General features: G+C 45.0%; 2 protein-coding genes across 3 annotated transcripts in view; one reads left to right on the top strand and one right to left on the bottom strand.

The window, feature by feature from the left end:
* MCM9 (minichromosome maintenance 9 homologous recombination repair factor) overlaps window positions 1-16,214 on the top strand; it is a 287,879-nt gene that overhangs the window by 159,167 nt on the left and 112,498 nt on the right. The window lies entirely within an intron of this gene.
* ASF1A (anti-silencing function 1A histone chaperone) overlaps window positions 1-16,214 on the bottom strand; it is a 42,227-nt gene that overhangs the window by 20,866 nt on the left and 5,147 nt on the right. The window contains exon 2 of the mRNA XM_069235382.1: window positions 1,630-1,745. Within this exon, the coding sequence (XP_069091483.1) occupies window positions 1,630-1,745 (116 nt within the window). The remainder of the gene's footprint in view (window positions 1-1,629; window positions 1,746-16,214) is intronic.

The raw sequence follows: 16,214 nt of genomic DNA, 5'->3' as shown, positions 1-16,214 counted from the left end.
CTTACCTTGCGATTTGGCTCCTTAGGTCATAGAGCCTAGTTACCTCAACTTTCCATAAGAATGTATGTCATTCTCAAGGAAGCACGTAAACCTACAAGAAGAGCATGTTATACAGCTAAGGGGAAAAGATTGTTTTCTACTGCTATAGTAAACATATTGACCCTTTCAGCGGAACTGTGCAAACTATTGTTTGCTATTTACTGCATCTGCAGACTTGTGGTTTAGCGTATAGCTCAATACAACTACATCTAGCTCCAGTAGCTGCTTACCTACAAAACAGACATAACATCTTTATTTAAAGAACCAGTAATAAAAGCATTCATAGAAGGCTTTAATAGAATAATACCACCCAGGGTACCCCTGCCCCAGCTTGGAATCTCAACATTGTACTTACCAGACTCAAGGGTCCACCATTTGAATCTTTACATAACTGCTCTTTGCAGTTTTTATGATGGAAAGTAGCCTTTCTAGTAAGAATCACTTCACTCAGATGTGTCAGTGAGCTCCAGGCACTAACTTTAGAAGAACCTTTCTTCAAACTACACATGGACAGGGTAGTCCTTCTTACTAACCCAAAACTTCTTCCAAAAGTAATTTTAGCTTTCCACCTGAACCAGGCAGCTGAACTACCGGTTTTCTATCCGCAGCCTAATTCAACTGCAGAAATGGCCCTGCACAAATTAGGTGTTAAAAGAGCATTAATGTATTAAATTGACAGAACTAAAGAGTTTGTAAAATCCAAACAACTTTGTTGCCTTTTCGTCCCCACACACAGGGCAGCCTCTATCTAAATCAGGCATCAGGTTAGTCAAATGCATTCAGACATTTTACGCAAAAGCTAAAGGAACTTTGCCACACCTCCTAAAACTCATTTCACTTGTAAAACAGTAGCATTGGTGGCCTTCCTAGGCAGTATACCAACAACTGAAATCTGCAAAGCAGCTACATGGTCCACTCCACACACTTTCACTAAACACTACTGTGTGGATGTCTTTGCATGTCAACAAGCTAATGAAGGGCAAGTAGTGTTACTTACACTTTTTTCAAACAACCGCAACACTCACAGGTTAGCCATCGCTTCCATGGAAGGACTGCTTTACAGTCTATACAGAGCATGTGTATCTACAGCCACACATGCCATCAAACGGATTAAGTTACTTACCCTGTAAGCATCTGTTTGTGGCATGTAGTACTGTAGATTCACATGTGCCTACCCTCCTCCCCGGACACCTGTGGCCATTGCAGTGTCTTATTCACTCACATATGAATGGAGATCTCTTTAGTATCACTCTCACACACCGTTCTCACCTGACTGCGGGAAAACAATCTCACAAAAGAGACAATGCTCATGCGCATTACCACCAAAAGGAGGAGTCACTTTACCTCATGACTCGAGAGACTTCTTCAAAGATAAACAACTTGCACGCATCCAGACCCAATACTAGATGGCAGGAGTATGGACAAGGTAAGTAACATAATACATGTATATTTAAATGTATGTCTGAGCACAGTTTGATAGCCCAGTAGACAATGTTTCCCTTAAGACCTGAGAGGGCCTAAGCCCAAGTATACAATAATTATTTTACATGACTCTTTTAACTGAAATTCTCTTGTGATGAATGAGCTTACCTGGAATACAAACATATGCCTTCCTGCAGGAACTGGTCCCACCAACACGGAGTCTAGAACTTGGTCATACTCTTCACTTTCAGCAGAACCCACATATATTATTTTCCATTCCAAGTCTGCAGGGACAGAAAGTAAATTGTTTTATTTTGTTAAATGGAGTGGAAGTGTTCTATTAACACTATTGAACATCTTCTTACAAAGTGCTCACAAGTGCAGAGTTCTAAGGTATGCACAATGACATTGAAAATGTTTACATATTACGCAATCCAAGCGTTTACATATTACCAAACGATGATTTGTGAAGGTCATTATGATTTGCACTCCTGACATGTTCTGGTCAGAAGACTTATGCTGGGATGAGGAAAGGGGGCCTCAGATTTTTTTCTGTTTGGACGTTAAGAGTCATTCATGTGACACACATGGTAGGTCTTGAGGTCTTCTCTTCTGCTATTTATGGAATCTGTTGACCATAACCTGGCTTGGAACTATTATTGTTTTTTTATATAGAGGAAAATTAACAAAGAATTGTTGCAAACAAATAATAGATATGTAGGCGTTGATAAAGGCCAAAACCATTTCTACCTCAATATGGGAAAGTATCTGGGTACACCCTCTCTCACTCCCCTTCTAAACTATCCTAGCCATACTCATTATTACCTGGGGAAATAGGCAGTTATCTGGTTGTGGACTTGCAACATTTATCATTCGAGCAAAGCACAACTAGGCAAATCACATTGATGAACATGTGGTGGGATGGCTGTGAAATGGGAAAAAGCTCTCACACTTTTTCCCTCAGTTAGATTTGGGTTATGTGACACTATTATTGAAGTGCATTTACTACCTTTAGTGACTGACATACCTCTTGAGGTGGGAGTTGACATGAGACCTCAGTCTGTCTCTAGGAATATTCACTCTCTTACTCTTTTATGAGTGCAAGAGAAGGGGGCTCCTTTCTCAGTGTGTGAAAAATAATGGCTGGATCCGAAGCTGACAACACTATGCAGTTTGAAACCATACTGCTGTAATAGTTTTTACTTTAGAAAATATGTGTTTTTTAAACGGCACAAGTAAATATCTAACTAGAAGTAATACAAGACTTGAAGGGGCTCTGTTACTTGAACATGGAGAGCAAACCATTAAGGGGAGCGTCTCTTCCTCTAGTTGTAATAAGCAGATTGTTGTAGTAGTGTTAAGGCATGGTCTCCTTACAGGACCTAGCACACATTCATGAGGCCTTGTCTGTTACCTCACCTTACAAACAAATATGGCTCATTCAAGGAGCAGTGCAAGCTGTTTTCATATACCCAGCAAGAACCCTGCCCATGCTCCTTGTAAGTTGCACAACTAGTCATGAGTGTGATCAGTTCCCAGGCTCTCGCACTATTGCGGTGATCCAAGGATCAAAGTGGATGTCACCAGACAGTCCTAATCATAGAATGATCATGATGTGGTGCACTTTGTGGTTAAAAAGATTAGAGACAAGTTTCTTAGCTGTGAAACTAACTAATGCTGCTGACAAGTGATTATTCTTACTGCACTTTGCAGGAGAGAAGTGCATAGAGGATTCAAACACAGGTGTCACGCTAGACTGTTATTTGTTTTTAACATTTTAATCTGTGCAAAGCTAGGCAAAGACAGGTTGCATCAAATGAGGTACTTCAGGCAGGGCCGTTTCACATTGCTGCACCTGTGATGTATGGGACGAGAAATGTCTGTATCATGCGTGCTGGATACTGCTAAAGTAAATAAACTGGCCAAGACTAGGGCAGGCACACTGAAAGCAAATTCCAAAAAAGAGCATTGGGAGATAAACACCTCATAACAATGTTTGTTTCCATGGAGTGTCAACCAGACATGGTGTGCACCCCAGGACAGAGATGTCGCCTCAAAAGTATAATGCGAGTGTGAAAGACTGCCAGGGCTCCTTCAATGGTGAAATGCTGCAGGCCTGTGAGTGTCCAGCATAAGGTCTGTTGCTGCTGAACTGTAGCAAAGTGAATCATTCTGCATTTATCTCCTTCGTAAGATCTGAGGACATGGTGTGCATTGCTTGTTTTGCACCAGGGTTTGATGCAAAACCTAAGTGACAGTGCCCCATGGAGAGGTGCCGGAAGTGTACTAAAGTGACAAGTAGGTGTCTTCCATTTCTGGTCGGTGGCAAGGGTATTGTTTGACCCGGAGGCAGTCCAAGTGTAAGGCAGAGGTACGATGATTCAGCTTGAAGCAGAGGCCCTGCATAGTTGTAAACCATGAATTTGTGAGAATATGTAATGTTGCACAGAATCACCTCATGAGTGGGCTATCCTACATTCCAAAAAAACTAAAGATGTTGTTCCTTGGAATTCCTTGGCCGATTAGCAAGCTGGTAGTTTTGTATACTAACAACATGATTATGCAAATATCCTTAAAGAATTACTGCATCCATTCCTCCCAGACAAGGGATGAACATGTGTAGGATGCCCGTATACGATGATCTGAGTTCAACGCCAGACTCTTTGGATTTCCCTGATTAAAGCTGACAGAAAAACGGTGCAGTCAAATGAGATCAAGATCTTTGTATAAATGTATTGAGGATAGAACAAGCAAGAAAGAACACAAACCATCACCCACCAGTGAAGCTCCAACTAGTTCCAAACCAGAGTGTTATTTCTCTAAACTGGATATAGAGGCAGGGTACAATCGACTGGAGTTGTGCCACACTCCATGTATCGAATGACCTTGTTAGATGGCATATGTGGCTGTAGATACACATGCTTTGCATACTCCTGCCATACGAGTGACTCCTTATCTTGATGATGTGCATTTGCATCAACTCCTGTGTTAGAATGTTTTCTATCCACTGTCAGGTTTGGACGCATGTGCCTCCGCTCTGTCTTTTTACTCCGTTCGGTTTGTTCCCCCTCCCAATCTTTCCTCTCGAATTCCGACGGTATTGTTGTAAATGGCGCTTCTTCATCTTAGAGATCTTGCCGCTTGTTTCAGGCTTTGACCGACCGCCGTGCGGGAGCGCCAGTGCCTGCCTAGGGCCTACCTTCCACTTGGCTCCTGCATCAACGAGAATGTTTCACTGATGGAATGGACTACATTCTGCTTCTGTCCTCGGTGCCACGCCAAGTTCCTGCACACTGACCAACACCTCATGTGCAACATCTGTCTCACTCCGGACCACCGTGAGGTCGATTGTGACGTCTGCAAGTCTTTCCAGTTGAAAAAGACCCTTTGAAATTGATGAGCTTGTCGGCTGGAAATGGCCCAGAAGACTCTGGACGACACCCCAGACCTTTTCGGAGAGGAAGTTGCTCAGGAGGAACCAGCGCAGAAGGAGGAAGCCTTTTCTATCCAGGACAACTCCGAGTTGGATGTGGAGTTCAACATCGAAAGCAAAGAAGTTTCCTTTGCCTAGCGCAAGTACTTTGGCTGCTGCTGTCCTTCACAAATCCTCCAAAAATGTCTTACAGCCCATCACAGAGGTTGCCGGTCCACCACTACCCTCTAGCCAAGGTCGGTACTGAAAGACTGTTTCGGCCGCGCCGCCTTTCAAATCTGTGCCGAAAATGGCTGCTAAGGCCAAAGCCACACCACCAGCCTCGACCTCTACAGCCTCGGACCGAGAGATTGTTTTGGTGTTGATCCGAACCTCGAAATGCAGCCATCAGCCTTGACATGGGTGCTGATGAAGCTTCCGAAGCACAAGCCTTCAGCACCAAACTCTTTGGAGCTGAACATCTCAGAAATCAGAGACTCTGGCCAGTCCTCCACTAGCCCCTGTCCGGTCAAGCCGATCCTGGAGAAAATTAACTCTAGACAGCGCAACCACCAAACCCAAGAAGGAAGATCATTGCCACACCTTCCTATCCTGTGCTCCCCAAAAGGAAAGTTTCCTTTCAAGAGGCCCTGGATGTTCCTGTCCTTTCCAAAAAGAGGACAAAGGACAAAGCTACTAGCCCACCTTGCATGCCTTCTCCTCCACCTCCCTCACCACATCCTCCATACTCTTCCTCTTCTCCACCCCTTCCACTCCTCAATCTCCACCCTCACACTAAACAACAGGGGTCACCACAATCTTAAAATGGGGGTTTAGAGGGTGCTGCTGACGACACCGACCCTTGGAATGCCTATGACCCTGATCCCATTCCTTCAAATAACCCTGATCTTTACCTGCGGCCCATTAGCAGCAGACGACAATACCTCTTAACAACAGGTAATTGCTAAGGCAGCCACCTTTTACCATGTAGAGCTGCACAAAGACCCTATTGAGCAGGATTTTTTGTTCAACACCCTGTCTACCACATATAGGGACAAAATACCTTCCCATGCTCCCTGGTATGCTTAGACTTGCAGACGATATCTTTTAAGGAGCCTGTACGCTCCAGGGTGATTACGCCACAGGTGTACAAGAACTACAAGGCGGCCCCCTTAGACCCTCTTTACATCAGGGCACAGGTGCCACCGACTCCATAGTGTCAACAGCTGCCTGTAAATTGGCTAACAGTCAGACCACTGGGAATTCTGTTTCCCCAGAACAAAAGAGTAAGATGATCTGTGCCACAGGAACAAGGGTGGCAGCACAGGCTGCAAATTATTGGCGCACAGCCAGTTCTTAAGCCCTTTTGGCACAGTTTGACCGGGCTCATTGGGATGAAATGGAGGAGTTACTACAGTACCTGGCTGAGGGGCACCGTAAGCGGGGACAACAGATTGTCTCAGGGTCAGACCATCACTAATAATTTCATCAGGGGCACCCTTGATGCAACAGACACTGCTGCTTGGGGCATAAATACCAGCATTCTTTTAAGAAGGCATGCTTGCCTGCGGTGCTCCGGTTTTAAACATGTGGTCCAGCAGACAGTTCTCAACATGCCCTTTGATAAGGAGCACCTGCTTAAGCCACAGGTGGGTACCACTCTAGAGAAACTAAAGGACACAACACTGCCAAGGCCATGGGTGCCCTCCAAATGAACATGCAGAGGGGCTCCTTTCTTCGTCCAAGGTACAGGGGGACATACAAATCGTAAATGACAGAGGCATCTACCTCACACCCTAGACAATTTCAGTCTTCCTAGACTAGAGACTTATACAAAGGCTCTTACTGGGGGTCCAACAACAAAGGAAGAGGAAAGAGTACCGCTACACGCAGATCCACCTCCCCTGCCTAGCACTGACTACCTATGCCTTCCCTCGATCATACAGCACCTGTTGGGGGAGGCTCCAACATTTCTACCCCACCTTCAAAAACATCACCATGGACCAACGGGTTCTTGCCATTATCCAACATGGTTATTGTCTGAAGCGCATCACCACTCCTCCCAATGTTGCCCTTGCAGGCTCTCTAAGGAACATTTAACACTTCTAAAACAAGATTTGCAAGCCCTTCAAGTTCCACAAGGACATCAAGGCTCAGGAGTATACTCCCTATACTTCCTGAATCCCAAAAAAGGATGAGTCCCTCAGACCATTATTGGACCTCCAACCTCTAAACAATTAAATCCTTTCAGACCACTTCCACATGGTCACTCTTCAGGATGTTATCCCACTTTTACAGCAAGGCAACTTTGACAGCTCTATATCTAAAAGATGCCTACTTTCACATACCAATTCACCCTACACATTGAAAATACTTAAGATTCGTCACTGCAGGAAAATATTATCAGTTCAAAGTCCTCCCCTTCGTTGACAGTTGTTGCAGCACATCTGCAATGGCAGAACGTTCACGTCTTTCATCACAGCTAGTTCGTTATACTAGTGCCAATAGCACCCAGTTAACAGTGGATCTCCCTCACAATCTGAGATTTACTCTCAACATTCCCAAATCTCAACTCCAGCCCCACTGCAGGTTCAGCTTTACATAGGGGCAATTCTGAATACAGAATTAGGAGTGGTATATCCCAATTCAGCTAGGAATCATAATTTTCAATCACGTCTCAGTTTCCGGAAAACCAATCTTACACAATCAGTACCATTATGTGTCTATTAGGGATGATGGCTTCTTGCATCGACAGAGTTCCCATGCCAGACTACACATGTGGTCCCTACAGCAGTGTCTGTCTCACCAATGCTCTCAATCACAGGGTCACCTGGACTATCTAGTGTTGTTAGACCGCCAGATTCACAGTTCTCTGCAATGGTGGAACACCAACACCTTCCTGAAGGGGTGACCTATTCTAGACCCTGTGCCTCACATCACATTGACCATAGACGCATCAGGCATGGGTTGGGGTGCTCCACTTCAAGGGACCGTGAAAGTGCAAGGTCTCTGATACCAAAGACCACTCCCTAAACATCAACTACCTGGAACATCAGGTGGTGTTCCTAGCACAGAAATCTTTCCCTCCGCACCTGTCTCACAAGGTTGTCTTGGTCCGGACGGACAACATGACAGCCATGTATTACTTAGAAGAAGAAAAAAGGGGGGGAAGGTATGGAGGGTGTATTACGGTCTTCACAACTATTACACCCGTCTCAGACTATACGGAATTGGGCCCTTCACCACCACATTCACCTGTTGGCAGAGTATCTCCCTGGAACAGACAACAACTTTGCAGACCTGCTCAGCAGAATGCAGCAACAAGTCCACGAGTAGGAACTCAACTCACAAGTCCTCCAGTCATACTTCAATAAATGAGGAACTCCCCTCATAGCTCTTTTTGCCACAGCAGAAAACACAAAATGCCTAAACTTCACCTCCAGGTACACACCCACCATCCAACGGCAACGCTCTCTGGATGAGTTGGTTAGGGATATTTGCCTAAGTTTTCCCTCCTCTTCCTCTCATTCCCTTTCTGGTTCGGAAGATCAGGCAAACATCCCTCACTTTGATCCTTTTGACTCCCACCCGGGCATGCCAACCTTGGTTAACCACACTCCTAGATCTCTCAGTAGTCCCACAAAAGAAGCTCCCTAACAGGATGGTCCTTCTCACCCAAAATCAAGAACAAATCAGACTACCGGACTCCAAGTCACTTAAACTTGCGAAATGGCTTCTGAGGTCATAGAGTTTGACTACCTGGGCTTGCCTGCAGAGTATGAACATTCTCAAGGAAGCCCTGAGACCTACCACTAGAGCCTGTTAGGCTGCAAAATGGAAGAGTTTTGTTTGTTACTGCCAACCCAAAAGTATTGATCCCATGAGAGCTACAGTACTGGAAATTGTCTGCTACCCGCTCCACTTGCAGAAAGCACACCTTGCCTGCACTTCCATTTGCCTACATCTTGTGGCTATAACTGTATATCTCCAGAACAGACAACATGTTTTCTTGTTCAGAATTTCAGTCATTGAATCTTTCATGGAAGGACTTAAGCATGTTATTCCACCTAGGGTACCCCCGGCCCCATCGTGAAACCTTAACGTTGTGCTCACTAGACTCATGGATCCACCATTTGAACACCTCCACTCATGCCCACTTCAATTTCTTTCAAGGAAGGGGTCTTTCTTAGTCGCCATCACTTCACTCAGGCGTGTTAGTGAACTCCAGGCATTAACCTTGGAAGAACCTTTCTTCCAAAGCCATAGGGATAAAGTAGTCCTTCAAACTATTTCTTCCTAAGGTGGTTTCTCAGTTTCATCCCAATCAGATTATTAAACTACCAGTTTTCTTCCTGCAGCCAGAAAAAACGCTTCACACGCTATGTTAAAAGAGCACTCAGTATGTTCTATACTGACAGAACTAAAGAATTTAGGAAAGCCAGAAAACTCTTTGTTGGTTTTCCCCACCTCACAAGGGTAACCCAATATCCAAATCAAGTATAGTAAGATGGATAGTCAAATGCTTTTAAACTTGCTATGCTAAGGATAAGACCTTTACCTATGTCTTCCAGAGCTCACTCTACTAGGAAACAGGGGGCTACTAAGGCTTTCCCTGGCAACATTGCCATTGCTGACATTTGTAGAGCAGCTTCATGGTCTACACCACACATATTCACAAAACGCTATTGTGTGGATGTTCTAGCATGCCAACAACCTAATGTAGATCACGTAGTGCTACTTAGACTTTTCCCAGTCAACTGCAACTCCTACAGGCTAGCCACTGCTTCTATGGAGGGACTGTTTTACAGTCTATGCAGAGCATGTGTATCTACAGCCACACACGCCGTCGAATGGATTATGTTTCTTAACCCTGTAAGCATCTGTTTGTGGCTTGCGGTGCTGTAGATTCACATGCACCCTCCCTCCTCCCCAGACGCCTTTGGCTGCTGCAGTTTCATTATACTTGTATGTTCGGTGGCATGTGTAGCTGCAGATACACATGCTATGCACAGTTCCTGCCATCTAGTGTTCGGCTCGGAGTGTTACAAGTTGTTTTTCTTCAAAGAAGTCTTTTCGAGTCACGGGACCGAGTGACTCCTCCTTTTCGGCTCCATTGCGCATGGGCATCGACTCCATCTTAGATTGTTTTCTTTCCGCCATCGGGTTCGGATGTGTTCCTCTTCACTTCGGCTGTTCGATTCGGAAAACTTATAAAATCACCGAAATTCGTAGGTATTGTTCTCGATCGCGCCGCATCTTGCATCGACACCTCGGTACCGGTGGGGGCACACCTTCGGATGCCCTTTGGGGCACCCGTGCCCAACCTGGGCCTGGTCGGCCCGACCGCAAGAAGCGTCGAAGCCTCATGGACCGGACCCCACTCCGATTCTGCCCTCGGTGCCACGCAAAGTATCCCTACACAGATCAACATCGGGTCTGTAATCTGTATTTGTCACCACATCACCGAGAGGATACTTGTGAGGCCTGCAGGTCCTTCTGTTCCAAGAAGACCTTGAGAGACCGAAGGGCGAGAAGGCTACAAATGGCATCCAAGAGCACCGAACACCTTGACGCAGAAGAAGAGATGATCCACACTGCCATCTCTGTTCAAGGATCCGATTCGGACGAATCCGACGTCGACCGACCACCAACAGCGGGCCAGCATGTGAGTACGCCTGCCCCGGCGCACACCAAGACCAAACAAAAGGCCTCCAGGGTGCCACTGGCGGAAGGCCATGGCTCCACCCGGAAAAAAATCAAGTGGTGACCAAGTAACACCTTTGGCACCGAAAAAGGCCACACCTGCATCAAAGTCTTCGGACTCGAGTCGAGACACAGTCTCCGAAAAAATTCAACACTGGTCGCGTCGAGACCCCGAAAGTCTCTTTCCAAACCGAGGCCTACTATCACCCTTGGCATTTCGGTACAGAAAAACCGCCTTCGGAGCCGAAAAGACAATCATATACTGAGGAAAATTGACTTTCTAAACAGCTTAAAGAAAGCCATAGATTTGAGGAAGAGCTTCAACAAATGGAGGAATTTGATGACAGACAAGACAAGATGCACAAGGATACTGGCAAGATCCTCACAGCACCTCCACTCAAATTTAAAAGGAAGCTGGCTTTCCATGGACGTATGGACACTGATCAGCCAAAGGCTAAAGTGCCAAGAGAGCAATCTCCGCCGCGCCAGTTTTCTCCAGCCCAGTCTCCTCCTCATTCTCCTCAACGAACTGTCTCTCCACCTGCTACACCTACTGCACAGTCACCCACACACACTATGCAGTCACATCAGGACACAGATCCGTGGGATCTTTATGATGAACCTGTGTCAGACAACAGCCCAGAGTGCTATCCGTCTAAGCCCTCTCCACCTGAAGATAGCACCTCCTGCACACAGGTTTTGGCTAGGGCTGCTGCTTTCCACAATGTAAGCATGCACACTGAACCACTAGAGGACGACTTTCTTTTTAATACATTGTCCTCAACACACGCAACATACCAAAGTCTACCCATGCTCCCGGGTATGCTCAAACATGCCCAACAGATTTTCCAGGAGCCAGTGAAAGGAAGGGCCATAACCCCAGGGGTAGAAAAGAAGTATAAACCACCACCTTCTGACCCAGTATTTATCACGCAACAGCTGCCCCCAGATTCGGTAGTTGTCAGCGCAGCGAGGAAAAGAGCTAACTCGCAGTCCTCTGGAGATGCACCACCTCCAGATAAGGAAAGTAAAAAGTTTGATGCGGCAGAAAAGAGGGTAGCGTCACAAGCAGCCAATCAGTGGTGGATAGCGAACTCACAGGCCCTCCTTGCAAGATACTCCAGGGCTCATTGGGATGAGATGAAGGACATTATTCAACATCTCCCCAAAGAACACTAAAAGAGAGCTCAGCAGGTAGTAGAGGAGGGACAGGCAATCACAAATAACCAGATAAGGTCAGTGTTAGACTCAGCTGATACAGCCGCAAGAACCATAAATACGGCAGTTACCATTAGACGCCATGCATGGCTCAGATCATCAGGTTTTAAACCTGAGATCCAACAGGCTGTCCTCAACCTGCCCTTCAACCAACAGCAGTTATTCGGCACACAGGTGGACACAGCCATACAAAAAATGAAAAAGGATACCGACACAGACAAAGCGATGGGAGCACTTTATTCATACCAATACAGAGGGACATTTTGGAAGCTGCGGTATAGAGTGGGTTTCAGGCCACAGTCCTCAGAACCATCCACCTCACAAACAAAGCCCTCATACCAAACACAGTATCAAAGAGGGGGGTTTCGAGGATCCTTCAGAGGGGAATTCCCCAAATCCAGGGGAAAATTCTAGTCTACACAGCAAGCCACTAACAACAAGCAGTGACTTTGCCATTACCTTCCCCCAACACACATCCCCTGTGGGAGGAAGACTGAAAAATGTTCCACAATCAATGGTCAAACATCACAACAGACACATGGGTACTATCAATTATCCAACATGGTTGCTGCATAGAATTCACACATTTTCCTCCAGATATTCCCCCAAAAGCGCACAAACTATTGTCGCAACATCTAGCAATGCTACAAACAGAGGTGCAGGCACTATTGACCAAACAAGCCATAGAACTAGTGCCTCATCACCAAAAAGGAACAGGGGTCTATTCCCTGTACTTTCTCATTCCCAAAAACGACAAAACGCTAAGGCCAATATTAGATCTCAGGACTCTCAACCTCTACATTCAATCAGAACACTTCCACATGGTGACACTACAAGATGTAGTCCCATTACTGAAACAGGGAGAATACATGTCAACACTGGATTTAAAAGATGCGTATTTTCACATACCCATCTATCCAGCTCACAGAAAATACCTCAGGTTTGGTATACAAGGGAAACATTACCAATTCAAAGTATTACCCTTCGGGATAACAACAGCCCCGAGTATTTACAAAATGCCTTGCCGTAGTAGCAGCATACATAAGGAGACAACACATGCATGTATTCCCATATCTCGACGATTGGCTAATAAAGGCCAACACTTAAAAAGTGTCAACATCACACACGTTATGTAGTAGATACCCTACACACACTAGGGTTTTCGATAAATTAGCAAAAATCACACTTGCAACCATCCCAAATTCAGCAGTACTTGGGAGCTACACTCAACACTCAAAAGGCGCTTGCAAGTCCAAGCTCACAAAGGGTGCAATCATTCCACACCATGTTGCCAAAAATACAGCCAAATCATCACTACACAGTCCGATTTGTGATGAAACTCCTGGGCATGATGGCATCATGCATCGCAATTGTCCCAAACGCACGGTTACACATGCGGCCCTTACAACAGTGCCTTGCAAAACAATGGTCACAGGGTCATCTCCAAGATCTAGTGTTGATAGACAGCCAAACACATTATTCGCTTCAGTGGTGGAATCCCAGAAATTTAAACAAAGGGTGGCCTTTTCAAGACCCTGTGCCTCACGCCATTCTCACAACAGATGCATCAATGATTGGGTGGGGAGCACACCTCAGCAATCACAGTATACAGGGACAGTGGGACAGCAAGCAAAAGCAGCTACACATAAATCACTTAGAGCTGCTAGTAGTCTTTATAGCACTAAGAGCCTTTCAACCTCTTCTGGCTCACAAACACATTCTTGTCAAAACAGACAATATGACAACAATGTACTACTTAAATAAACGGAGGAACACACTCATCGGAACTTTGCCTCCTAGCACAAAAATGTGGCATTGGGCAATTCACCACAACATTCACCTAATAGCTCAATACATTACAGGGATTCACAATCAAATAGCAGACAACCTCAGTCGGGATCACCAGCAAACTCATGAGTGGGAAATACATCCCTAGGTACTACACAAACACTTTCGTCAGTGGGGGACACCAGATATAGATCTGTTCGCCACAAACCAAAACGCAAAATGCCAAAACTTCGCGTCCAGGTACCCACACCCTCAGTCCAAGGGCAATGCTCTATGGATCAACTGGTCAGGGATATTTGCTTACGCTTTTCCCCCTCTCCCACTCATTCCATTTCTAGTCAACAAACTGCGTCAAAACAAACTCAAACTAATACTTATAGCCCCAATGTGGGCACGCCAACCATGGTACACCACACTGTTGGACCTCTCAACAGTACCTCACGTCAAGCTCCCAAACAGGCCAGATCTGTTAACACAACACAACACAACACAAACAGCAGATCAGACACCCCAATCCAGCGATGCTCAATTTAGCAATCAAGCTCCTGAAATCTTAGAATTTGGCTATCTAAACCTGCCAAATGAGTGTATGGAAGTCATTAAACAAGCAAGAAAACCCACCACTAGGCAATGTTATGCGAACAAATGGAAAAGATTTGTTTTCTATTGCCAAGCAAAACACATAACTCCGTTGGATGCGTCCATACAAGACATCGTAGGATATTTACACCACCTACAAAAAGCAAATCTAGCTTTTTCATCCATCAAAATACATCTCACTGCAATTTCTGCTTATTTGAAAAATAAACAGACAAAATCCCTATTTAGGATACCAGTCATTAAAGCATTCATGGAAGGTCTAACACGAATCATACCTCCAAGAACTCCACCAGTACCCTCGTGGAATCTTAATATTGTACTTACACGACTTATGGGCCCACCATTTGAATCTATGCACTCTTGTCAGATCCAATTCTTAACTTGGAAAGCAGCATTTCTAGTGGCAATCACTTCATTACGAAGAGTTAGTGAAATACAAGCTTTCACGATTCAAGAACCATTTATACAAGTACACAAACATAAAGTTGTACTATGTACAAATCCAAAATTTCTACCAAAAATCATCTCACCATTTCATTTAAACCAAACAGTGGAACTCCCAGTCTTCTTCCCACAGCTAGACTCAGTGGCAGAAAGAGCACTGCATACATTAGATATAAAAAGAGCTCTAATGTATTACATCGACAGAACAAAAGCATTCCGTAAAACCAAACAGTTGTTCGTCGCATTCCAAAACCCCCATACTGGTAACCCTATATCCAAACCAGGCATAGCCAGATGGATAGTGAAGTGTATACAAACTTGTTACCTGAAAGCTAAAAGACAAATACTCATTACACCAAAAGCACACTCCACTAGAAAGAAAGGAGCAACAATGGCCTTTCTGTGAAACATACCAATGACAGAGATCTGTAAGGCAGCCACTTGGTACACACCTCATACCTTTGTCAAGCATTACTGTGTAGATGTGTTAGCAACACAACAAGCCACAGTAGGACAGGCTGTACTAAAAACACTATTTCAAACAACTTCAACTCCTACAGGCTGACCACCGCTTTGGGGAGGATTACTGCTTTGTAGTCTATGCATAGCATGTGTATCTGAAGCTACACATGGAACCGAACAGAAAATGTCACTTACCCGGTGTACATCTGTTTGTGGCATGTTCCAATGCAGATTCACATGCGCCCTCCCTCCTACCCGGGAGCCTGTAGCCATTTAAGTTATAATTAAAATTGTACATATGTATATAAACATTCCTTTACTTAAACTTTGTACATACATCTCTATTCCATTGCATGGATATCTTTCTATTCTCACTCTATCACTCCTACCTTACCCTCTGCGGGAAAACAATCTAAGATGGAGTTGATGGCCATGCGCAATGGAGCCGAAAAGGAGGAGTCACTCGGTCCCGTGACTCGAAAAAGACTTCTTTGAAGAAAAACAACTTGTAACACTCCGAGCCCAACACTAGATGGCAGGAACTGTGCATAGCATGTGAATCTGCAGCAGAACATGCCACGAACAGATGAACACTGGGTAAGTGACATTTTCCATATTTATCCATATGTATTTACACTTTGCAAGGACATCTTTTTACCTACACTTTCCTTCCACTCCTTTCTCACCCGCCAGCGGGAAAACAATCTAACAAAGGAGTCGATGCGAAATATCACCAAGAGGAGGAGTCTCGTGACTCGAAACACTTCTTCTGAGAAAACCAACTAGGACCATTCTGGACCCAACTCTAGACAGCAGGAGTATGCAGAGAATGTGAATCTACAGCACAACATGCCACAATCAGATACTTACAGGGGAAGTAACATAATCTTTTCCTATCATGTTTGCCTCCATAGTTTGGGATTATGATCTGCAGTGTACATCACACAGGATATGATCAGAGAAGTACTGTCTGGCTTCTCTGATGTCATCAGTCTGAATTACTGTATTTTGGCATAAGAGGACAGGATTGCCCAACATCATAGGAGGTGCTGAATTTTCCAGTGCTGAAGCCAACAAGGCTTCTTGATATGGTTAATTTCTGTGGTGGTTTTATCCAAAATGTGGA

This window comes from Pleurodeles waltl, chromosome 5, assembly GCF_031143425.1.
Source record: "Pleurodeles waltl isolate 20211129_DDA chromosome 5, aPleWal1.hap1.20221129, whole genome shotgun sequence".
NCBI lineage: Eukaryota > Metazoa > Chordata > Amphibia > Caudata > Salamandridae > Pleurodeles > Pleurodeles waltl.
This window is presented reverse-complemented; position numbering and strand designations above follow the sequence as displayed.